Source organism: Anopheles gambiae, chromosome 2, assembly GCF_943734735.2.
Source record: "Anopheles gambiae chromosome 2, idAnoGambNW_F1_1, whole genome shotgun sequence".
Lineage (NCBI taxonomy): Eukaryota > Metazoa > Arthropoda > Insecta > Diptera > Culicidae > Anopheles > Anopheles gambiae.
Genome location: NC_064601.1, coordinates 76,020,025 through 76,047,205, shown reverse-complemented (window position 1 = coordinate 76,047,205; position 27,181 = coordinate 76,020,025). Strand labels below are relative to the sequence as shown.

The 27,181-nt window shown below is 44.1% G+C and overlaps 1 protein-coding gene across 2 annotated transcripts in view; it reads left to right on the top strand.

Moving 5' to 3' along the window:
- LOC5667313 (dendritic arbor reduction protein 1) overlaps positions 1-24,580 on the top strand; it is a 101,350-nt gene extending 76,770 nt beyond the window's left edge. For both annotated transcript variants that reach the window (XM_061644774.1, XM_061644775.1), the window contains one exon: positions 21,792-24,580. In XM_061644774.1, coding sequence (XP_061500758.1) covers positions 21,792-21,979 — 188 coding nt within the window. In that variant the 3' untranslated portion in view covers positions 21,980-24,580. The remainder of the gene's footprint in view (positions 1-21,791) is intronic.
- Positions 24,581-27,181: the final 2,601 nt, after the last annotated feature.

Genomic DNA, 27,181 nt, shown 5'->3' with positions numbered 1-27,181 from the left:
AATAAAGCTGCCCGTGATCTGTTGAGTTGGCTTTGCGCGATAGAAAATACAGGTGTCCCAGCTTGATTTTGCTACGTTTTATGCAACATCTGTACGTCAGCTCGTGGGAAAATCGGCAATAGAATTAATCCGTTTAACGAAACTTTAATCGCTCAAATCTTTTCTTTTCGATGTATAAATATTTATTAGTATCTTGAACAATTTACATTTACAGTTGGTATAGGCTTTAAATTTACTGCTAAAAACTGATACAATTCAAGGTTTTGTAAATGTGTTGACAAATTATGTGTAACTATATAACATAAATACACACACGTTTTGAATACTTATCTAAGATGCATGTATGATACATACTAGAGAAAAAGTATGTTCCTGATAAGTTCCTGATCGATAGCATGTGCAATATGGTGCAAATAAATTCATTTAACTAGTGTTCAATGATACACATGTAGTGCGCAACAAATTCTTCATTCACTGGTGCATCTATGTATATGACGCAAAACATGTGCATTTGCTAAAAGATACAGAAGAAAAAAAGGTACAGGAACGAGTAACACACGAAAATAAAATATTCACTGCGTGTAACATTACGAGCGAAAAGAGCATTGAGAAGCTTTCATCTGCCAGTTCCTAGTTGAAATTTATTGCGCACGATCCATACTCCGGTTCAGTCGTACCCGTAATCGATTGCTATGCTTCTCATTAACAAATCGCGTGTGTGTCGGCGGTTGTAAATTCCAAACTAGCTTTCCCACTCCCTCAGTCTCCACCGTCCTCGCCCCCGAACCTACGGTCCTGACGATCCTAGACGAATGACGATACAGCATGCAAGTGTCGGTTTATTGTCTGGTATACACCTTCAACATGGTCATTTTTTCCTTACCCTTCGGTATCCTCGCCATGACTTCCCCGTACTGTGCAATATCAAAGCAGTTGCAAGAAGAGCGAGAGAAAGAGAGAGAGAGAGCGAGATAGATGAAGAAAAAGAAAGAGACAGTACGATAGAGTAGTAAGGGAGTATACGAAGCACTAAACATATGCAGTTAATCATATTTCGCTACGGCTACGGCCCCTGGGTTCCCATGTTTGTCATTTTTTACCCATTTTCGACCGATTTGCTTCCTGGCACAGTGCCTGACCCGGGCCGGTCGCGCATGCCACACGCCGCCACTAAAGCGACCGTTCAACAAGTTCATAAATATCGATTCGTGAACGTGCGACTGGCCGCGAATGTGCGAGCCGATCGCGGCCGCGGCAAAGGCTTTGAGGGACATGCCAAAAGTTAATTAAAACCGAATGTACCGAAGAGCGGTCGCCATCGCGCGGGCAGGCCCCGTGCCATTCGATGCACAGGCACAGGTATAGGTGGAGCTGGTGCTTATCCCTAAAGGGACTTTGAATAATTGAATGAATGAGAGCGAATAAATTGTTGCTACTAGAGGCTGCAACTATGCTGCCACGGCCTGTCGTTCGCTGCCAGTGCCATTATTTCCTTAACGAAAATGCTCCAAATCCTAGATCACGTTTGGCCAAATGGAACGTAAAAGAAGAGACGTACCGTGAGCTTAACATCATTTAAGTTCTGCTGATGTTTTTTAATATATTATTATACTTTTAAAATACAAACAACTACGAATTAACTCTAGCATTTCTTAGTCAGTTTTACAATGATCGATTAAAATAAGCAGTAAATGACGTTACTATCTAATAGCAAGTACTATCTCATGTAGCTTTATTTCAAATAAAATGTTATATGTTTATATTGCATTTTTAAATATGATTGTGTAAAGATTAGACAACAAAATTTGCTCTTCAATAAGCCACCATGGAAAACAACATGGCAAAACGAACTAATAGTATTTTATTCTCTTTCTTGTCGAAACACACTACCGTGTCACAGAGTTAAATGGCTATAGATTTCGAAACAGTCGATACAAAATGCAAAGCCAAACAGTAAATATGGTTAAAAATGATAAAATACTCTTATTCATTACGACAAGCAAACTATTTTGAATAAAAAAAAACAGTTCCCTGTCGAGTGCCTTCCAATGAAAACCGCATTCCAACGCAGAATCGCACCATCGCACCATTCATCAGTATCAACCCATACGCAACCAATGACTCCAGTCCGGTAACATTGAAAAAAACTTCTTCGTGAGTCACTAAGGACAACCAATCCTGGACCAACACCACCGCAAGAAGCAGCAAAGTTTGATTTTGTTCATATAAAGCTGGTTTGTGGCCGTGAGCAATTCACCCTCGATATGATATTAAATTACGATTTAAATTACTCGTCAAATGAAGATATGCAACTGCAACACTCGTTTTGCAATGAAAATGTTACATTTTTGCATTGATTTGTTTTCAGGGCGGTGACTGCGATAGTGAAAAAAAAACAAAATCTAAGCAAAATCACATCCGATTTGCGGCTTGATGGCTGTTTCAACATCCTGCCATTAATTGCACTCACTTCCTTGGCAACATGTCCACCTTAATGAACTGAATTGTTCATTCCGTGAAGCCCACACACTCACATAATGGTGCAAAAGTTTTCGACGCGTTGACAGCACATCGACAAGGCTTCGGGGCGCAACGCAAACAAACGCCATGCGAATGTGTCGGGTGATAACAGTCTTGACGGGTCTCCCGAACCCACCCACTATCCTAGCTCTCGAAGCTTAATTAAACGCCCGTTTTCCGCGAGATCGCTATCGTGTTAATGTATGTCAAGCGGACCCGACCGCGTCTACTAGATCTACTGCCGATGCCGAATGAGTACGGTTTGCTAGGAAACGTAACATAAAAGTGGTTTCGATGCTTGTATGTGTGTGCGTGTGTGTGTGTGTGTATTACGTACGAGAACGGTTGAGGCATAAGCATAGGTATCAATCGATCGACGAACCGTCCCCGCTCAGTAGCCAGATCATGATGGTTCATTTTCGGGGATCTTAAACTATTTCCTTCCCTTATGGCTCCCCCGGTCCTTCAGCAAACGCTTGACCCAAACGCAATCAACCGCGAGCGGTCACTTTCCATTGAATGTTCGAAATGGTAGACAAATTAACCGAGCACCAGATGGGAAACGACACAGATGAAGAGAATGCGCACAAAAAAAACACACACACACAACAACGGCCGAAAACATTCAGCACGAAAAGGGAAAGAGCCCGCCAAACGTTAACAATTAATTACTGTAGTAAAACACGCAGTCAACACCCCGGGGGCATCGCCATGTCTGCCCGGTCGAGAATCTGCGAAATAAAATTACCTTAAGTATCTCACGTACGAGATACGAGATACCGTTTTCCGTGCTGCAGCTTCCCTCTTCCGTGCACGGGTGCCCTTCACCGAACCCTGTTGCCCGTTGCTACTGACCAATGGGCTATGGCGCGGCCCGAACCGCGGGTAACCGGTTTGCTTTAGCCGCGCGCGTTGACACAGATTCGATCCTGCTGATAAAGCAAACATTACCACTTTTTGCAACGGTTGTTAAGCATCTGTGCACGCGGTGCGGTGCAACGAGACAACAAAAGAAAGCGCACCTGATACGCGGCGCGTCGAAGGAAAGCGAAATTGGAAGCCCGCTTGGCCGCGCCGAACTACGGCATTAGCCTCGAAATCGGGTGAAATAATGGCAATCAAGATTTGCTTCGATGCGCGATCGATAGTAGCCGTTAATGAACGATTGCTCCGATAAGCCCTATATCTCTTGTTAGCTCGGCGGGAGCACGGCTGCAGAAAGCCACCGAGTCACGATTGCTTGTCGGACATGGCAGTGGAAGGACACGAGATCTAGGGAATCTCTAGATCGGAAGCTCGTGCTAGATTGTGTCAATGGAGATGTGTAGCGTTAAGCAGAGGTGAGCAAGAGGTACAAACACAAGAACGATCACGATGTAGGCCTGCTGCAGCCTTTTTACAGTGATAGTTGCCCGTCGTTCTGGAGCAACACGACCCGGCGGATGGACAGCAGCGACATCCAAGTCACCACCTAACAAGCCACCGTAAAGCAAGTGCACCAACAGCAAGTGCCAAAGTGCCTCTCAAGTCACGCCTCGTGGACTATGTTCGCTGGCAGAGCACTTGTCTCCTCGCATGGAACGATCGCACGACATAGCCCACGGAAGATGTTCAGGCAAGCTGCTGGCGACCCGTACCCGGCCGTACCGGGCCACGGCAAATGGATGAGCTTAAATGAACGAAAGAAAATCGCGCTGTGCGATGACAAGTTGACAACGACACGGGAAAGAATTTTCTGCGTCGTATGCTCTACACGCGTCATTCTTTTTTTTATTTTTTGCAACAGGAAGCTTCAGCGTTTGTCTTGATTGCTCGCTCGTGCGGTTTTTTATCCTTTCATTCTGACGTAGTTTTTATTTGCCGATGTGCGCGCGTGTACACCAAACGGAAACGACATCAGCGGGGCAATGTTTCCGCAGCTCAGCTTGCGATGGCAAGGGCGGTTGATCATTTCCCGGAACGCGGACGCGGACCAGCAATAGTATGGCGGGCAATTGATGCAATTATGATCACGAAGCGATTAAGGAGAATGGATCATTTTGTTAAGCGATACGGGTCTGGGCATGGGCGAGCCGAGCGCCCACGCAAAAGCTTCGAGGTGATTTCAAATTTCTCATTGCTTTTTATTTCTGCAGCTACGTACTATTATTACCTGCGAAAAGAAGCCTCCAAATTGCGTAAGGTTCACTTTGTTTTACTTCCATCACCAAGAAAGAGAAAGAAGATCGGCAATTGTTTACCATCTTTAAAAAAAAGTATTTTTTGATGCAAAAAAATGGCCCACAATACTGTTAAGGGTTTTAATGATGATAATATTAATTCATCACATGATAATTACATCAAGAAGACACACATGCCAGACATCCTTACAAGAAACTGAAAATACAAATCTTTGTATTGGTTTGAAACGGAAATAAAGTCGTTCGGACATCAACCTTAATGATACCTAATCATTGCGCATACTCTTTTCGCTGTGTACCATTGGTGTATCGAAATGTAGCAATTTTCCAAAAATGGTTGCTTTCACCTGACGCCCTCTTGATTATCACACGCATCTCGCACGTGCTACGTGGGTCAAGTCCAGCTCCAATGTCTTCATGCGAAAAAGATAAAAAAGAGTCATTTGGCAATCATCCTTCCAACACCCACGTGGGCTCTTGCAGCTAGCAAAGCATTTCTATAGCTTCATGACGCAGGGAAACATGCTTTACGATATACTTATCGTACCTCGTCTGCCTTTGGTCGGCCTTTGGTGTCTTGTAGAAGCATATTAAAGATTCCTTTCGCATCTTTTGTGTTTTGCTGTTCTCCATGCCCCAGACTCTGCCCATTGTTGATACGGTATACGGGGTAGAAGAAACAGCGTTTTGAGCCCATTCGAGTCGAATATAATTTGCCACGGTTCATATAATGGTCGTCATTGCCGGTGGTTGCGTTTGTCTTGCGTTCGATGTTGCCCTTTTTCCCAGTAGAACAAAACCAACAAAATGAAGATAGGGTAAAGATGCACAATACATTATTATGATCTCATGATGCATTTTATGTGTCCTAATCTCAGAGATGTCGATTGTCCTTTTTGCTTACGAACACTCGACGCGATGCTCCATGGGTTTTACAGTATGATAAGAACACACTAAGGGACGATATTATTCGTCTCCGTCACAGACCGCTGCGTCCAACGCAGACTTTTTCTTCAGCTCAATATTTTAACAAAAATGAAAGAAACAAAATCCCGTGTATACCCTCTTCCCGTGAGCGTTCTGGGACGATGTTTTTACATTTCCGCCAAATCGGCGTGTTTCGCGCTGTTTGCTTTCCGTTTTATGCTGTCCGTTTCAACCCTTTGCCATAGTCACTCTGCTCCCTGGGCCAGTGCGTTTGTGCTTTTTCTCCTCTTCTTCTTCCGCCTGCTTCACTCAGCCTAAAATCTCCCCAAACTAAGGTTCGCAATGGGTGGTCAAAGCCATCATTCAACTTGACCCGATCCGTCGATCCCGTCCCGATCCACGGACGGCGGCGGGAAGAAAAGGTGATCGTTTAATGCTCACTTGTGGTGCCGGTGGTGCGGATTATTAGTTCAGCGGTCACATAATCGTTTTTAAATTAAATCCACTTAATCATAGGCGTCATTGGTCGCTTAGACCTCGTCCCAGTCCCGCTCTCCGCTAAATATTATCCGCCTGCTCCATTCACTCACTGCGGTCATCGTTAAATTTAATTCATAGACGAACAAGTGGATATCTCCATCTTCACTTCTGCTTCTATCCCTTGCGCAGGGGTTCATAATTTTTTTTTACCTTCACAGCGAAGTACTTCACCGTACGGCTGGGGGTTTAGCAAAGTGAAGAAAAATGATTGCAAGATCTCAAGTCGCGTCAAGCGTCAGATCCATTTGCAGCTGAACCGCGAACATAATTAACATTTTATCACCCCCGAGTCGTCTCTTGACCAAACTCGATCCCGGTACCTTTGCGGGGAACGGGAAACACTAGCACACTCACACATTGGTAGAGATCGAAGAAAAGGAAACTAAAATCACAACTCACTTCAATCAAAACTGAGCCGTTTATCATTAATCACGCGGGGCGAAAGTACGCGAGCGCCTTTTAAATAGAACGCTCTAGTACAGCATAAGAAAGCGCTGGAAACAGTGCGATCGATCGCGGTCCCATTATGCCGGCTTCTTTTTTTAAAGTAATTTACATCTACTTGCCATCCTTCGTGGCATGACTGCCAATTTGCTCTCTTTCGTTATCGTTTGCGAAAATTATTATTTTACATGTAAAGCCAGTCTCGGTTCTATTCAATCACTCTGTCAAGCATCGATTATTATTGTTCGGCCGGTACTGGAGCTGGGTCGATTCCGTCCTGCAACGCTTTTGCCGAGCGAACTGCAAGACCACGAGCAAATTGACAGCGATATCATTAACCGTGCCGCTTAATGACCGAACTGTCAAACGGGTTGTATACATGAATTATGTCATTTGATATATCATTTATTTGCTTTCGAAACATATCATTTACCAAAAAGCATTCTCTTCTGCATGACTTGAAGCTCTGCCAGTGGTCACTCTTGAAACATATTGGGGCACATCTGCTTAGTTATATTTTGAGCAATTGAACAGTATTCTCACTTTTGAGTTAGCAACTGATCATTTCAAAAGTCGTAAAATTATAAAAAATAGAATACATTTTTCAAATTAATTTCAGTGAAAAGATACTAAACAATAACATTCCAATGAGTCAAAGGCAAACCCCCGAGACCCCACTACCAACGCACATTAAATTGAATATGAACTTTAGAGCACAGTTATTGGAACAAATGTAAAGTCTTTTTAGTCGTTCATCACAAAGTTCAGACGATGTCTCTTGATGCTCTTGAAATATCAAAAGAATTCTTTAGAATTATTATTCCAAATGTATAATTTTCGGTAAGCTGAACACAAACTGATCAAATGTTTCCTTGGCATTAGGTCTAGCATACCTCTTAATTCACACGTTCCATCCTCCCTGTTGCGTCTCTTGTACAGCGGACAAATTTAATGCCCGTGTAATTGTAGTCGTACCTTCCGAAGCAATTATTTCGCCAACAGTACCCAAGAGCATACAAATTAATCACAAATTGAGAGCGGAATGCAGCGGGTCAATAGAAACGCACGAAAAAAAGGGTAACCCCTGTGATACTGGACGTTACAGAAACAAATTACAACGCCACGGTGCTCTACCGTAGCAAACAATATCGATTCAGAAGCGAGGCCACGTTAGCGAAAGACAAGCTGAATGGGTTTTTGATTTATAAACTCACACCCGCCCGGGCAGCCATGGGCCCCGACACCCGTTCGATCCGTTTAATGGCGAATCGAAGGAAAAGGTAGCGAACGGTGTCGTACATAGAATGCCGGCATGCTGGCAGCCTCCATCAGCATAACATCAAAACAGCCACCATACGGGCACGACGCACGGCACATGTCTGCGCGTATGGCTTTTTGCATTGACCGTAGTGAGCGGGTAGTGATGTTTACATACAGCGAAACACTAAATCGATCACAGCCCCGATCGCCCAAAACACGTCATCGAAGCCATCAATACGAAGGACAGTGCAATATTTCACAAATCGGTTCAGTCCCGAAAAGGGGGAAGCCCGACGGGGGTTTTGCCGATGGCCAGCCAGCGGTCGACACCCGGTAGAGTGTCCAATCACGCTCAAGTCAGCCTCATGCATACTGAGCTAAACTGGAGAGACCCTTTCCCGCAGCTCGATCCTTCCTCCGTTCGGTCACTGATAAAAGCGATCTGATAAATGATCGTGCTTTTCCTTCTACGGACCGGTACAAGGAAGTAACGGCGGCGATCGACAAGCGATAGGGAAGTGTAGGAAGGGTGTTTTTTGGCACATGGAAAGTAGCATACAGGCAGTGGCGTGGCGTGGCATGCATGCACGATTTCTTCTCACCTTGACGTATGTTGGAGGCTCGTTGTCCCGACCCATTAATGGGGCTTTTAATTGAAAGCAACTTTTGACGGCATAAACTTACAGTTGGGCCTACTTTACATACTAGCTGCGTTATATTTCGTGACAGTAAATCTTCTAATGTGGTCATATCCAATCATAAGCTAAATCCACCACCACATACACAGACGAAAATGCTTAAAACCCTTGCGTTGCAATCGTAACCCACGCTCTGCGCACACTCTGATCAATTGCGGCGACAATCCGCGGTATCTCTCTCTGGGTCGATTTGTTTCCCAAAAGGTCAATTCTGATACCATTCATTTCAAAAGGCTATCGAGCCGAAAACCTCGCCGAAACCATTAGTCGCAATTCATCAATGTAAAGGGAACGCGATACTCCTGAACCAAACGGCGATGAAAACCAAAGCCTCCCCCTCCCTTGTTGACACCAAATAATCACCATGACGAAAAAAAAACCGGTACCCGAGTAGATTGAATTCAAACTGCACTACACTCATTTAAGGTCGCAATTTTCAGTAAGCTACACCATGGTCAGCATGGTACGGCAAATCCAACACTGCGATCGCACCATCGACGGTCAGCTGGCACGCCAACAGAATTCGTAGGCTCCCGAGGTTCCTTCCTTGCTGCCCTGATGCTTCCAGCGCGGAAGGTATCGAAACAACCGATGCAAATTGCCCAAGTGTGGCTTGCCGACTGGAGTGAAGCAATGGGCAGCCGAGTTGCTACCGACCTAACCTTGGTTCTAATTGGAGGTTAACTCCAGCCTGCCTACCTCTCTGCCTGCCAACCTGGACATGGTACCGCTCCTTCATACCGGCAAACCGACGACGGTGTGGTTGTACAAGCTGTGACTAAGAAACCGGACAACAGTCGGGCGCAACCCTGCGGAGCTCTTATGATTTATTTTATTTGCGATCTCTAAAATTGTTCGTAAATACGGAATTAAGTTCATTTCTCGGGGTTCTACGTGCATGTGGTTGTGTGTTTCAGCTTTTCTATCACACTTCCAGCGCGAAGGTCAGGGGCCGTTGCGAAATATAGATCGTATCTCAGCGCCCGGTACACGTTCTAACGCCGTCCTGGCGTGTTTGCCAAGACTGCAATGGCTGCACACTATGTCACCGCCTATTTCGAGTCCGTACCGTTAGTTTTTTCGCTTTCGCCTCTGCCTGGACGAGCGGGACGCTTTGCGCAGGGAGACACCCTTGCTTCTGCGACGCTACTGCGCTTGCGCCATCAGTTGACCGGGTATTACCGCTTGCGTGAATTATTAGTTCTTTGCTTTGCCATTATAATTAATAATTATGAATTATCTCTTCCCGTCCCGCACCCGAATGGGCGATGGTTCGCGAGGACTTGGCCGACTAGCGCCATCGGTCACCCTAATGGTCGTCTGCAGCAAAATGACACACCAGCGATACCGTCGCCAGCCTGCCAGTAATGCAATGGAAAGTATTGGGTCGCCGGCATCATCGTCCCAGGGGCGGAGGATACATCAGTGGAAGAGAGAAAAAAGGCACACACTAATAACAAAAAATGCGCGACAAATTCCTTTCCACCAATTCCGCGCGGGGGCGAGGCTGAGAAAGATTGCAGTAAAAATACTTTCGATACCGATTGGTTCCCCTGTTTCTCCCGCAAGCGCCCGGACACGCAAATGACACCGCAAAAAGTGACGCAGCCCTGCCGACGCTGGAGCTACCGTAATTTACATACCATAATAACAACCGAGAACACCCCAAGCTTAATCCGTTGTGCAAAGCTCACTGCACACAGTCGAGCTGTGAGCATTTTCAACCGACCCGTCATGACGCACGCACATGATTGCCCGCCAGCGCGGTAAGAACTGTCAGAGTACGTTTGAAAAGGGCTGAGAAGGTACTACACATATCCTGCCAAAGTTTTCGATCACTCTCAGCTATTGCCGTAGCGGGAACAATTGCTAGCTTTTATGTTGTGCCATAAAGCTAGCGCCTATCATAGCTCCAGCGTAACAGACTAGCCGCCGTTGATAAGCACTGTAGTTACTCTTGTTTGTTATGACAAATACTGTCAATCGGATCGGTCGCCCGCTCCAACCACTAGCTCCCCGAAGGAGCCAGAGGTTGACAGAAAACATTGATTTGGTCGTGTTGGGCGTCTGAATGCGTTCGAGAGTAATTGTCACAATTGCATGAATTATGACAGGCCGCTTTGAATAATTGTCCACGGGCGGCCGTGCGCGAGCCCCATCCTGTGAACCATTTCCTGAACCACGCTGCGGCACGATTGTGTTTCGATAGCCGGGTTCGAACATGTTCGAAATTTTCCGTCCCCCCTCAGAATTCCCTTCCAACTGCCCGCGCCAGTTGCACGTTTCGTGCACGTACAATTCGAGCTGGCGGACGGCAAAAGACGGGACGCTCAGATGCTCTAATTGTTTGCGATCAGTCAGTGGGCGGACCGAGGTACGCTTCGGGGTCTCCTCAGCAAACCGATCACTGATCGGTGTAATTAGTCATTAACGGAGTTAAAACAAGGGGAAGCCCGGGTGGCAAATGTGAAAATTATCGCTGCCCGGGAGGGTAGGCGCTGCTCGAGGATAGTTGGGCGACACTCAGCGCGATACTGCTATTGAACCATTAACCTAATGATTGGTCTCGGAGCTACAGAACGATGGATCGATGGGAGAAAAAAAGCTCGCCTAATTAATAGTGCAGGCGGTGGAATAACTTTCGCTAGCAGATCAGACACAAGCAATCCTTCACTTTTCCGCTAACGGTACATGTCGGTTGGTTTTACATTTACTTTTGCTCTACATGTTGGATGTATGTTAATTGTACCAAATCGAATATCGGTGAGAATTTCAGTTGACGAGTAACATAGGATAGGGTGGTAAAAAAATGAACTCAAGAGCAGTGTGCAACAATTAGCCATTAATATGAATACATTTAACGTTTGATATTTTGCCACACACGTCATCTTAATGATCACTTAAATAAATGTTCACTTTATTTATTTTCTGCTGCATTGTTCACATTTCTAAAGTGTCGTATTTAAAGTAAATACAAATAAAACACCCCCACTTGAACACGGCACAATTGAATGCAAAATCTAGTGAAACCTATTTGCTATTGATCGCCTTAGATCATGAAATTCCCTATTGATGTCCGTGATCCGGGCATTGCAATAAATTGATTTATTTTAATTTAAATTTCATGATCAATTATTGCGACGTGTAGCACACGGCCCTCTGGCAAGCGTTCGCTTCAGTTGGACACCACACTCGGCATGCAGCGAATATGCGAACCTTGCCACCCATCAAAGCTTCCCGAAAGCCTGCAATCCTTCCAAATGGTAGCCCCCACTCGCTGGATGCTTCCTATTACTCAACCACCATCGATGCCATCGATCCGGCCACCATCAATAGGTTGCATTCAGATGGATGAACGCCTGGATGGATAGATGAATAGTACCTCCCGGCCCTGGCCCTGCGTGTAGCTGCGGTAGCAGAAAGGAAAACCCCCCGCCATCCTTCAGGGAGGCTCGTGCTAGGCAATAAATAATCGATGAGTGACAGCACTTGGCAGCGTTGCCCGGCAGCTCCTAAGGAGCGGGATGTAATGTGGTCATAGAGAAGGAAAAAAAAACTGTTCCACAAACGAAAGCGAGGCCAACGTGCGCTGGAATTTGCTACAATTTCATCACGCAAATCCCAACCAAGGCCACCTTGCGCTCGAGATGAAGAGAGGGAAGCAGGGGGTTGAGAGTATTTCTGCTTGCAAGCCATCTGCATGTGCAAGTACGTTGATGCAGAGATCGATTGCATTGGCATTGCGCTCTCCCTTTTGAGACGGGGTGACGCACATTAGCATTTAATCGTATGATTCTTGTGCAGCTCATCTGATTCTAGACTGGTCAATGCAATGAAAGGGAATGTGATGGGAAATTGTTGGGTTTATTTGCTTCAAAAGAAGAAAAAACAAGTAAATTATACCAATCAAATCGTTGTGAAATCCTTTCGTTCAAACGTTATGTATCAATGCTCAACAAGATCTGTAAAGTGCATAAGATTATTTTGAGTGTGATAAAAATGCATGGAACTTTAAGGTGCAAAAAATATGCCAACCAGGAAATCGTAAGGAATGGAAGCTGTTTGCAATCATTAGCATATCATTATACTCACACACGCTCCCGGCATGTGATAAACTTTCCCGCGTTATCCCCGTGGCATGCATCCAATGACACTGAATGCAAGTTATGCCAATTTGTTACAGTTCCAGGGAGTGAAGGTCTGCTCTAATCCTCCTAACAAGACACGCGATTAATGAGGCGCTTTATAATACGTATTGACTAAAAAACTAACTGAAATATCGATAGAAATGCTTTAGCAGCAAGGGAGCTAGATTCATTTGAAGTACAATAAATATAATTAATAGTTTAAAAACAATTTTTCTCAACATAAAGCAAGAAACTCTTGCCAGGGACAAATCGACGTGCTATAATGTCTCTCCCAAAGCATGAGCCAATCATCGTCGATCGCTTGCACTAATGAGACGCCACTGCGTCTCCACAGCTGCTGGCTGGAATTGATAAATTTGGTTGAACCAAACGACCGGTACTGTAGTGATTTATTGGGATATAAATTGTCCACATTTAGTCGATTCAATTAACGACCACGAGGTGCTCTAATTAAGCGACCACCAAATAAATGCCATGTATGTGTACGCGACACCCGGGAATCCGCTGCAGCTGCTGCTGCTGCTGCATGAAAAACCGTTTTGCAAAAAAGAACCCCACGATACCTTACCGGGAAAGGCCTACTGTACGGGCAGGAAAGAAAGGGGAAAGAAAAAGTGTTCCGATTTTGGCAATAGTCCACTTTCGCGAATGGAAGTTTTCTCCACCCATTTAATCTCACTGTACTCGCAGCGAACGCTAGCAGTGAGCGTTAAAGGTGGAGTAAAACGGGTGTACGAGCCGGGATATGGCGTCTTCCACCCATCAGCGCTTCCTTCACGGCGTTTCTCACTTCCAAGGATGGACATCGCGATGAGGTAACCCGTACCTACGGCCAGTAAGCTCGTTATGTCAATGTACGCTTCCATTTTGACAGCTCCGTTCAGCAAGCCGCTCGCGAAACGGGGAAGTGGAGGCAATGCAGCTGCATCTAGTGGTTAATGTAGCAGCCGCAGCACCCTGAGCAACAATAAAAACTAGCGAATGAAAACGACGGCCAAACCGTGGCACACGCGAATAGGCTAATAATACACCAGCCGCCAAGGCAAATGGGATCGGATGATCTCGTAGTCGCGAGAGAGAGAGCGCCCTGGACCACCGCGGTGTCACACAGCCCCGCGAAGGGGTGAAAATGCGACCAGGTGAAAGAGAGCGATACGTGCATTTGAGCAGGAAAAAAGTTAATTGAAAAATTTCCTAGAATTCAAATTCATTTATATTCGCGAATAAATTTCCATTCCAATTACGACTGCTCCATGTGTAGGACCGCCCTCCGACCGCCTCGTTACCGCGTTACCGTTCTTGATTTCCATGGCCAGGGACACCACGGTAGGGCTGGCATGTTTCAACCGGTGTGCTACCGTGTTACCCGTGCCGGGTGCATTTCTCGTCCCCCAGCGCACCATTTGGCCATTTGTTTATTTTCTTTCCCTTGCCCAACATCTCGCCATCTATGCTCCCGTGTGGCTAAGTAGTCGCGTTTTGCCATCACCATCATCATCGAGCCCCGGCATTGCTCACGGCTATAGAGCGAAAACAAGACAAACTACCCCCGAAGGGGTTTGCGCTCTTGGCCACTGCTCGTCGGCAATATTTATTTGGTTTTAAATCAATTTAGCATACGTAAATGAAGACAAATCAATAATATCGAGCCTTAAAGGTAAACAAAGCGAAGCGTCAACGCAAATCGAACGAAACCGAACCGTTAACCCGGACGACCGAGCCGCGCTGTCTGTGAACAAATTGACATACCAGGAGGAGGGCAACAAAATGGCTTACCGTTTTCATTCCCCCCCCCCCCCCCTGTTGCTGATGAGAACAAAAGTCCTTTCGGCTTCAGGCAAGTGCAATTAATAGTACTCAACCTATTCCGCATGTTCCTGTCTGACACACTGTGACTATTGGTTTAATAAACCTACTAAAAACGATGACGATGACGGTCAATTAGCATACCTTCCACAAGGAGGAGCCCTGGCCGGTCACGTCGCGATTCGACACGAGCCGCAATTCCGCCGTCCTGCATGTTGCCTTCCTGCCCTTCCCCGTACCCCATGCCACCAGGGCAGCATTTCGGTATGCCGGCAGAACCACACGCTGGCCATAAATCTCTTTGCCATCCTGCCCGTGTCCTCGCCTGTTAGCAAGATATCGATCGAGTGGACCCACTTTCGGTGGCTTTGCAGTGGCTACTTCCACTTGCCGGGGCTATTAGAATCGTTTGCTACTAGCCGGTGGAGGTGTTGGAACATAGTGGAAATACCAGTGGGGCGTTTCAAACATCCGAGTGGTTTGCTAACTTTTTGATACTGCCTTCACAGTATTAGGAAAAAGTACTAAATTTTTATTTAAAATGTGTCTATTAATGCTATTTGTGAAGAAGGGTAAACGTTTTTGGTGTTTCTTGGCCTTGTTAAAGTATCGTTTTACTAAAGTAAAAATATTATAAAAGTAAAAAATATGAATATTGAAGAAACACAATTATTTTTAGAAATTGAACTCAAATTCCTGATACCAAATAAAACTTGGTTTATTAAGACATAATCTAACTTAGTTCATGTAGCTTTCAAATCTCACATTCTTGCATAGTACTACTTTGAAGACCGCCATCATTTATGTCTCTTGCGAAGCTTTTTTCCTCAATCACGCGGAATTAATTACCATAAAAACAATGAAAAGCAATTAATAGCAGCCAGCATTGCCAGCTCGTCACTCATTCTTTCGCACCTTCACCGCACACATTTTTGCACCGTGGCCAGCAGTGCTGCCTAGATTTGGCACCTCGACAGAGTTATTCGCTCCGACTTGACGAAAGGGCAAGGAAGCCGGGTGGAACATTTTTCACCGTAAATCACGATACTCACCCATTCGCTCCTCTCAGCCCAACCTGAACCACGACCGCAATCGACACGATTCGCGTATCGATTCGCGTACGAGCCGTTTGCGTAGGATCTAAGTGGATTTTTCTAATGCTAATTCTTGGATTGATGCGTGTGTTTCTTACATGAGGCTGCCCGGCTTAACGCTTCAAACGTTTCCCATACCACCCTCCCCTCTCCCTTCTTCACTGTTCATCGATTTTAGCGTGACGCACTGCTATCACCCCGTTCCACGCGTGTAACCTTGGTGTGCTGGTGGTTGGTGAAGTGCGTTTGTTTTAGGTGAATAAAACCACATGCACAGCACACGACATATCCATCCACCTCGCCCGATGTGTGCGCCTGATATGCGTGCACATTTAGCAAAGGGGGTGTGCACACGTGTAGGCTGTACCGCAAATCACCAACGTTGCGGGTCCGACAGACGGACGACGGTGGAGTCGCCTCCAACAACGGCCACAACAACGGCTCAGAGGCGTGTTGATTACACATTGCCCAAAGATGATTGATGAAGCCTAGCAGGGATTTTACCTCCCACCAGTACGAAAGGGGGAGCTGGGGCCGGGTTGCGGAGGGGAGAGTAAGGTTGTCGATCTGGAACCACGCACACGTTCCCTCATTGCGCCATTATGCTTGCTGCTGCGATTTGAAATATGACCACAATGAGCGACCCATGTAATTGTCTTTTCGACGCATTAAGGGTCTCGGGATTTGGTTGTTTTGGTTTTGGTGCAGGATCTACCACCTACAGCCTTCGATATGTGCTTGGTACGTCTTACTCAGCTGAAGAAACGCATCCCGCAACGATGCCAGGATAGCCGGCGTGCAGACTGAGTGATGACAGGGTGTTGCTCATAAGCGTTGATCGATGTCAGTTTTGACGAAATCTTCGCAACTCCTGCTAACAGCCATCTCCCACTCGATTACTCACGCTGGCAAATTATTAGCTATCGCACCAAACCCATCCGCAAAACAGTTCCGGTGCTAATGTATTCTTGAGCGAAAACAGTCAGCGTTAGTGCAGAGGTGTTACTCTGGCATTAACAGCTTGGTGCAGTCGTCGAGAGCTTTCTATTATTAGATGGCTTGCGCATTTGAGTACCGCTTCTTGCATCAACCCTGCACTTCTGCCGTATTGACCGCCGCTCCTCTCCTGTCCACACAATACTGGCGCGCATGCGATCATCGACGATATTGATCATCGAAGCACTCGATTCACACTGTATTACAACACACACTCACACACTCCCTTGTCCTACGGAATTCTAGTCTGCATAGTGCGATTGTTTGATGAACGCAACAGAAAAAAAACATGCTTGAACAACAATCAAGATCACATTGATCCCGTTCGCCGTTGCGCGATGTCAAACGGTGCGACTACTAAGCCTCGAGGCTGTCAGGGTCTGCCGCGTCGACTACCTCACCGCTTCTGAGCAAACATTCCTGTCCTGTACAGAGCTGTAAGGCATCGACACATACACACAGACACACACATCCTATGAAAATCTCACCGCCATAAATCAAACTTCCTCTTGCCTGGGCCGCATCTGGACCGGTCCAGTGCTGGAAGATAGTTTCGCAGTCTGCTTCCTTGGTGCCTGGCCAGCCAAAGGCGAGCAACGCGCTGCCCGCTGGCACAACTCTCTACCCAAACCTTACATTCAGGGATGCCTACCGAAGGCCCCACAGCGGGGACTCCGAACTAGCTTCTGCAATGATCTTGGCGCGTCAATTGCGCAGCAACACAGCAGCCAGCAACAGCGCCAAGAACATGAATCAAGTCATCTCCGGCTCATAAAGCGTTTGGTGACGGGTCACCTGGTGGCTCGATTTGCAGTCAATAATTCCTTGTCCACCTTACCACCCTGCCCAGTGGCTACATCGGCGTGCCCTACATTCCCGGCCGCTTCGCTGCACCACACACTGGCGCAACACCATCGGTGGAGATCGGCTGGAGCTAGGAGCCATTCCCCTAACCAAACCCCGAAGCAACCTGGCTTTTCAAGGGCCTTCACTTGACGTACGCATTCGTGCACGGTGGCTCCCCCCGCTCGCGTGGTCCAGTTTAGAGTTATAATTTCCAATCATAGTTTGATGAAATAATTGATTAATCATTATCATTAGCGCATGTACCAACCGAATGGGAAGCGGTACCATTTTAATCGGCGAGGTGTTCTGATCGATTACAAGTGATGTGATGACGCCGTGGTCTACTGCGGAGGACGCCTTCGGTTCGGGCTGGGACAGGAAACCTTAGCACCAGACTAATTGACATGATCGTGCATGATTAATCAGTCGTACAAGCTTAAGAATTGTAGTGAATGATTAATTACCGCCTGAATCGCCACACGGTCGAGGAAACGAAAAGGTTGAACAAATAAAATTAGCTTCTGTATTACTTTGCATCTATAATTGATACGTACCTGCCCGCGTGGCTCGCGTTCTATTCCACCACGCGCGTTCTTAAGATGATCTAGCAGAAAAGAAAAGTGTCTCAGCAACAACTTGCAATAAGTTTATGCACAGACACTGCAGCCGTTGGCTTAAGATGCTCGATATTTTGTAGCTGTTATTATACGACACACATGTTCTAGAATAAAGTGCATATCTTCGATGAACTGTTGCACAAGAAACCCCTGCTCTAGAACGTGCGTTACATAAGGCGCTTTGTTTAAGCCATTATGTAACACGCGTGTATTCCTGTGCCGATGGGAAAGTGACATTTTAATCCCAACTTGCTGCAAACATGGCATTGGATGATAAGATTTCACACTCCTTTGCTCATATCCATAAGCTCACCTTTTGCGGTTCCTGATCGGCTTTTCCTGCCATTTTCTCCCGCAACGGAGCATGTCGCGGGATGGATTCTGTAACTTTTACAACAGTCCATCGTATGTGCGGTTTTGTACGGGTTAGTGATGAAATCGTGAATTTGCATTAGAAAATCATTTGTCATCTTTTCTGGCCGTCCAGCCCGTAAGCGCAATGCGTTGTACATACCCACAAACTGTTGTGGAAATGTCAAAGTTGAGCGCCGTTCCGAATTCGTTCCGCAGCACATACGGTGGTGTCTTTTATTTTTTGCTTCTCTGAATGCATTGCTGCATTTCTGACAAACTTTTTCGCACATGATGCAATGCCGTACAAGACGCGCATTGCCCCCGGGGGCCGATCTGGACTGAATGCGCTTCGTGCGCGAAACCGTGCGGTACGCCACGTCAGCAAACGGTAAGGCGCTCGAGCGCTCCCGCTAACAACTGCAGATGGCTGATCGGTGGATGGATGATCGGTGTGTCGGATAAGAAGGAAAAACACACTCGGGCGATGCTGTCACCCACGAAGCTCACACGCTGGTGCCACTAACTCCACCGGGAGACTGTTGCCATCTAACGCCAGACACATCCCTATGGCAACCCCCGCCGTAACACTGTTGCTCATAAATAATACGCTAAAAATTCTGAAGAATCTTCGATCTCGCTGATCGACAGTCGAATGCCGTAATGGGTGATCAGAGGTTCAAACGAGTAGGTGATGAACGCACGGACGAAAACCAAACTCCCATTCTACACTGGCATCCACAAGCTGTTCCGACTGCGCAGGGTCGGTAGTTTCCAGCACTTCATTTGTGCCGCAAAATTCGTTGCACTTTGAATCGTGCCCCCACGATAGGTCATAACGCGAAACCGCTTTGCGATGTGCAGGGAAACAAAAAGAAACACCACGCAAACGATCGCCGCAAAATATAATCGATAATCGCGATCATAATTATTATTCAATTATTGAACGAAACATTCCTATTTGTATGTGTGTGATTTTTTATTCGTTCGTTCTTCTTTCTTCGTCTGCTCCCTGCCTAAATCCCCACTCTTCGCTGCCGCTGCGACTTCGGTGGCATGTGAAAACTGCGGCGTGCGATTGCCAATCAGCATTCGCGGAGTGTTTTGTTTGCATTAGTTGGCGACGTGATTGAAATAAGTTAAATACTCACACGCATAGCGATCTGCCCCTTCCATCAGTGCAGCGCATAATCGCGGCACCATCATCATCATCATCATCATCATCAATTCGGTTCGTCGCTAAAGTTGCAATACCTTGTGCGACGGTGCCAGGAACCAGAACCTGCGCCATAGATCGGCGCGTGTAACTGTGCAGTGATTTTTTGCGCATAACATTTTCTAAGTACCCCTTGGAATTTCTAGCATCGATTCTATCCGTTCCTCCACGTCGACCAATCGTAGCTGAGTGCATTTTCGAATCAATAGATGGTCCAGCTTGAAGAATGCATATTGAGTATCTCGTTGACAATTTTTATTCGAATATATAACTGAAGCAGCTGATTGATATTGTGCTGTTAAATACATTATAAAGAATTGTACAAAGATTCCTTATTGCACATCCAATTACAGAGTAAGGGATATTTCGCTCGTTTCTAAAGAAATGAAATAAATAGTTTATTTTAAATCTTATTCATAATTTTCTTTTCAATTATTCTTGCCTTTGAATCACACGAAAACTCATATTTGGTGATTATGGTGTCAAAGTTGAACATGTTAGGAACATATTTATAAATTTGATTGGGATTATCCTCACTGATGCTCACTGTAAATAAGCTATTTGACACACTTTGTATAGTTTTAAACATATGATCTGTAATAGATTTGCGGAATATTTAAAACATTGCTGAGTTACAGGGATCACGACTTACTTGGATTCGGAGTTACGTGGGTTTGAAAGTGTCTCTGGTCTTGAAGCAAATTGTATCGATTTTAACACATTAAATGTGAAATAAACATTGATGCGGTCGATTCTTAATATTTAAAATGCGATAACAGAAGTCAGTATCGTAGTCTATAAATAAATTAAGATCTAAAATTACAACATAAAGCCAAACTAATGCATTTTTGAACTAATATTTAACTAAAAAAACATGACATTCAAGTGTATGCTGATGTCTTCAGAACGCATTAGCTGGTCGATATATCAGATTACACTTGGGCAGATTACGAGTAATTCGGTTCGTTAAATTATATGTTTCATTTCTTTTTTCATTCGAACATAAATAATTATTTGAGGAAACTTTTTTTTTCTTCCGTTTAATATTTTTAATATTTAATCATAAATGTTATGACACAGTCAAATAAAAAATATTACTTTGTGGTGATCATCTTTAGGATGAATTAACCTAGAGCTCTTCACATCTGATTGGCATAAAAATCATGTTTTAGTTTGTCTTTGAATGAAATAACACGGTGTGTAAAAATATATTGACCGTGTAGTTATTATTATTCCGATATTGTGATATAAATTGCATGTTAACAATGATATGCTATAGCAAATATAGTTCAAAGAAAAAGATTTAAACATCAAGACAATTATTTACGGTACGTGTAAACAATTGTTAAAACAGCTTAAAATCATCATTAAAGATGGCATTGTACCATTTATACACAGTAAACCCCTACAAAGCATCAAAAGACACTAAATACCTGTGATTCCTCTTTATACCGATTCCCATCGCACACTTCATTACCATTTGATTGCCCAACATTCGCACCACGTGCACTTTGGGCCACTTCTCAGCATCCAACTACGGACAATGATCCCTCCAAGGTGTCCAAGCGACCATTAACGGTCTGTGCAATCTTTTAATAATCCCATAAATCCAACATCCAAGCGAAGTGCCGCATACACTCCGTACCTGGCATACGGTACCGTGCAGGGTCATCGGTCCAATGGCAAAGCGAATGGCATCTCTTCGGAGAAAATGAAACCGAAACAACATTCGCAAACACCAAGTGCAATTGTCCTCCAGAATGGGACAACATTGATACTCCATTTGAATTCTTGCCGTGCGTCTGCATTCAGCGCTAAGTTTACGTGGGCTTGTGCAACGGCGGCAGTCTTCCTTCTTACATCAAGAATAGCATCACGTCGTCAACCCGAATCAATGATTCGTATCGATTGTCTCTAGCTCGATGTCTTGCGAGCCGCAAGTAAAAGTGACACGCAATGTGTTTGTGTATTTCGACGATGATGATGAAGGCGACATTGATAATAAAGCTAGAAATTATAGACATCAGTGCAGGCATGATTGGGTGATCATGTCAAGTTCTATTGTGTTTCCTTTCCTAGCATTTCCTACCCCCGGGTTATTCCATTCAAATTAATGCATCATTTCGTCCTTCTCCTTTCTACTTTCAGGTGAGAAGCCGTACACCTGCCAGTGGCCAGAATGCGAGTGGCGTTTCGCAAGATCCGACGAGCTGACGCGTCACTACCGCAAACACACCGGCGCCAAACCGTTCAAGTGCATCGTCTGTGAGCGCAGCTTCGCCCGCAGTGATCACTTAGCGCTTCACATGAAGCGGCATTTACCAAAAAATAAGTAATAGTTGATAAGCGTAGCAGATTTAGAAGTTTGTATATCTGTTTACGTCTCCGTCAGTTCTCATTTCTTTCGGCCCAAACTTGCCGATGGTGACTCCGCTGGAAACAGACGGAGCAAACTTTCTTCATAACGTACAAAACTGTATAGAGCATATGTATTTTCCACCCACTTGAGCAGCTTCCTGCCCAAAATCAAACAACTGTGTCAATCGGTTAACAAACAACTTTTGAGTACGTAAAACATGCTAATGCCTCTTTAGTATGACTCCTCCACCGAATTAACGCAAGCCGATCCGTTAGTGCAGCTCACATACGTATGCTTACCATCGGCTCGATTCTCGCATGAGGTAACTGACACAGTCACCGACGGTGTTAATTATCTTTTTCTCACCAAACACCCTTTCTATGGTCTGTTAATTTACAAATTAAAGTTGCTCTTCTGCAATGCAATGAACTTGCCACCCGCACTATTCTGTGCGATACCGCTCGCAACCGACAAACGATAACAGTTTGCATCAATATTTGTCGAATGATGCGCCATGTCCGATACCTAACGGATTCCTCCCCAACTTGCGTTCCCAAAATTTGCGTTCACAATAGCAAACTCTGGACAGGCCTTCGGAGCTTTGGTAAAAAATGATCAAACATGTAAAAACGCCTTCACAACAATACAATACTTATTTTCCACACCCACCAACGCTCGAACCCGCTGGCACACTTTCCATGTGGATGTGAAAATATTTTTTGGAAAAACTAACAGCACAGCGTAACATTCGTATTGTTGTATAATTTGAACCGGAACCCATTCACTGTGACCGTATTTCGAAATTTAACAATAAAAGATCACCCACATCTTGCATTTCGCGTCCAAAACGCCTACACCTGCGAGCAAACAGATCGGTTGTGGAACAATTAACTAGAACTGGATCGTTAATTTCTTGCTCAAATGGCTTCAAATTTCAATATAGTTTACAGAAGCACAAATATATCAAGGTTTGAAAAGTAACTAATTGAAATGGATGGAATTTCTCTCAAGTCAATATTGATCTTTGAAGAAACATGAGTCATCAAACTAAACTCAGTACATGAGTCCATGACATAAAACATGTCCCGAAAAACTAAACGCCTTGCCAGTGCTAAAAAGTACTATATTCACATTTGGTTTGTATTTGCTAGTTCAAATTAAACGTTTCAAATCTAATGAAGTTAATTTGATTGATGAAGCTGCAAAACGGTACTTAATAGTTTGTAGTATAAATTTAAACGCGTAGTAATTATGCTAAACATTCCAAGCGCTCTTACAAAAAACAACGCTAGCAAAACAAAAACACTGACACAAACTAGCAGTCACTATTAATGCATAAAATATGATTTTTTTAAACAACACTTCCCGAAAACAAAAGCGCTCTATACAAACTGATCTCAAATGCAATCACGTTTCGAACCTAAACAATCGTACAAAATTATCCTGTCTCTCTATTACCCTTGGCATCTCTTGCTCTCTTGCAAACCTTTCCCCCAATCCATGGCCTTTTCTTACTGAGCGTTAGTGATAGGATAGAATTACTTTGTATTTAATTGTGTTTTATTTTACCTACTCCTTTGCTAAAAAGTGCTACCAAAAGGTTAGGTTGTTTGTGCAGAACATCCTTCAAATGTTACCATACACTTTATTTATCGAACAATTTTAAAGTACTACTGTTAACTTAAGACGATCAAACCGATTTTTAAAGTTCGACCAGAATAGCACCAGCACTTGCGTGATCCTATTAAGGTAAATCAAATTACAGTATGATTACAGTTTCGTAGCGGTAAATATTTGTAAATAGGCTTACAGATCCGGCTCAGCATTAACGTACTTACGCAAATGCTTCCCCAAATTAAGTGTGCATCGTTTCGGTTCAAGACCGACATTTGTGTGTTCTTAAGTTGCCATTAGTGGATAGAGGGGATACGGAATCGTGATGAGCACCTTGACTAATGCATCAAAATGAACAATATTCTCTTTTAAAATGGAATTTGCAAAAAAAATCAATCTTTCTTAAATAGCAAAAAGCAATCAAGTACAACACAGAGATCACAGCGAATGAGGATAAAACAGTTGAACACTTCTGCTGCCGAGGGCCTCGAACAAAGTATCATAGTATTATTAATCACCTCGTACAACCGTGTGTAATGATCCTATGTATAGATTAACGTAGTCTATTGGTATGTTTATTTGTTTGTTTTTTATTGCTGTTTTAATTTGCTAGCCACTAGTACACTACCGGAACGGAAAGAACCGTTTTAAGTTGAAATTTATTTCACTGATTTGCTTCCCTATCATACTTTATGCAACGCTATTGTGTAAGTGTTCTTTGGATAGTTTTAGTTTACTTCAATTATTGTGAGCACAACTTTTCGTTCATTTGTTCTAAACAAAACACGTTTGATCCTTCATTGCTTACTGTCTATTTTTTATGTGTATTATGCGTAAACAAAAACCAACTTGGTAAAAACTATACCTTATAAGCTAGCTGTGTAAGTAAATCGAAACGAATCGAAGAGCGTTTGTCGCGCAATATGTTTCAACTTTGTCTCAAATATATAAATGTTTAAAAGAACTTACGTGTTTTATTTAGTCTTTATTGCCTCTGAAGTATTTAATGAGATGGAGAATATCACACTATTACGACTATTTGAATAAAACAAGCAAAGTTTTATCACAATTTCCAGCACACCTACGCAAAACATTATGGTTGCAACAGACATAACCGGAATCAGTTGGTTTGTATCGAGCTCCAATATTTCAAATAGAGATATGTTGCAGACAATCGATTTATAATTTTTTCTACTTTTTTCATGTTGAACATTGTACTTAACCAAATTTCATTGAGAAAAGGTAATAGAATAATTTTATTCTTTTTCAAACAACAAGGACTTTTTCATTTTTGCAATATGGCAACGCCTAGGTTTTTTTTACCGCTTAACTCATTGTTTCTTTAAATTTATTCATCAATTCGTTTGGTATAATGTAGATTGGACATATATAAAATTTAACATAGACATGAGAGCTATTGTTGTTTCTCCGATCGAAAAGAAAGATGCAATTTGTTCTACTACAGGAGGCGTAAAAGTAAGAAAACAATATTTATACAAATTAAAACCTGTGCAAACTAAAACCTAGCAATCGGAATGTATCAATCTTCTGAAACTAGTGCATAATGTTAAGAAATTTCTAGCATTTTTTTATTAATATTTCTTACCTATTACACTTTTTTTCTATTAATGCCTCAAATAATCACGCATAGGATTTTATAAAGTAAGTGTTCCTAAAACTTATCCTCACATGTAAAGCTCTCTCATCGTATGCATCGAAAAAGGTCATCACTGCTCTACTGGACAAATACACTTTGAGGCAAAAAACAACTGATCTGACATTCATTCTCGTAAGGGTTATGCCTCAGTTCCTCTATCACATTCAAAAAGGTACGTTTCCACATCACCCGGAGGTATAATAAAACCCTCCTGCCTTAAATTGTTCATTCACTTATACTGCGCACACACAGACTGGCCTTACAGACTCAAGCTGACCCTTAAGCTCCAAGCACCCTCCCAGCTCTCCTCTTACGAAGGTTTATGTTTGTCATAATCATTGCTGACTGCGATGCACATCCTGCTGCTGGTGAAAAAGTATCCGGCCCGGCCGAGTGAAATGGGTGGCGATGGCGAAATATGGCACGATCGCAACGCAACGCCACGCGCACTTTCCATCCGCAATAATCGCTTCATGATTCTGGCAGCATCTCTACATCTCAATATCGATATCGCAACATCGTAGTCGCAGAACGCAACCCCGGAGACCTCTCACTCTGCCCCGGTGTATTCGGTGCCATTCGGTCCGACGCGGTCCAGACCGCCCCCACGCGCACAAGGATAAACAATTAGTGATCTTCGATCTTATTGTGTTTTTGCTCAAAACCCGGCATCGTGTGTCCAAAAGCCACAACTTTATGATGATCATTCACCGCACAAGCATACGTGAAATAAGGTATTGGTAGGTTTGGTCGTTTTCCCCCCTTGCACTACAAGGCGGCCGCTTTCTCGACGGCACTGCCAACTTTTCGATCGTTATCGACGGCGTCCTGTCTATGGGCCGTAATAAATGGATGTTTGCGATCTTCATCATGCGCCCGGATGGAACGTGCACCGGCTGAATGGCTGGTGCACACGAGAGAGAGAAAAAAACCCTACAATTTAATGTCTCGTGTGGTTTTGTGCTTACTTTTTGCATTGTTTCAGGAAAGTGCATCTTCGAATCTGTGAAATATTTAGTAAAGCTTCGATATTATTTCTTCTCATCCATTCTTTTAATTCAAGAATAATTCGGCTGTATGGAAAATATTGCTCAATTCCTACACATGTTTCAAAGCAAAATTGAAATCTTATTTAAATATAACTTAAAGCATCATTACATTCCACCAATATTATGCTTTGTTTGACAAAACAATATTTACCAACCCTCTGGCGATGCAATGTGTCGTCTCTCTTCCATTGAACATAAAAAAAAACTACAAATTCTTCCACACAAACATCAATAGCAAAGGTGTAATGCAACAAATCGAAACAAAATAATAATAATCCATAATGATAGCGCAGATGATCGTGCCATGATTACTGGCTCGACGTCAGCTCCACACTGCTCTCGTGTACGTGTGGAGCAGATCGTTTGTGTACGATGCCGTGGCAAACAGCGAACCAAACTGGTAACGTTCTGTGGCGAAGCGTTGCAAACCCCTTCTATCGTTTGGTCGTAATTGATTTACACAATATTTTATAAGGTACGAGCAGAAAGGAAATCCTCATATCTTCATTTGTTTACGATTTTTACGATAAGTTATTTCTACACCATCGACAGCTTTTCGGAAGAATACACCACTGAACCCCGAGCGTGACGATACTGTTGGTCCGCTGCACTGCCTTTCGTTAAGCTGGGAATTTATTTGTGCATCTTCCTTCCGGCCATTTCAGCACGCTCGGAGAATTTGTTTTCTTCTTGACGTTACGAAAGAGTCAAATGGCGGTGAGGAAACATATGGGAAATGATTCCCCTTTTTCCGCAAGGCATGCAAAAAGGGATACGATGGCGCTAAGACCTCGATTTACGACTGCTGACCGCTGGAAGGAATCGTAAATCGTTCAGAGAGCAAAACAAACAGCATGTT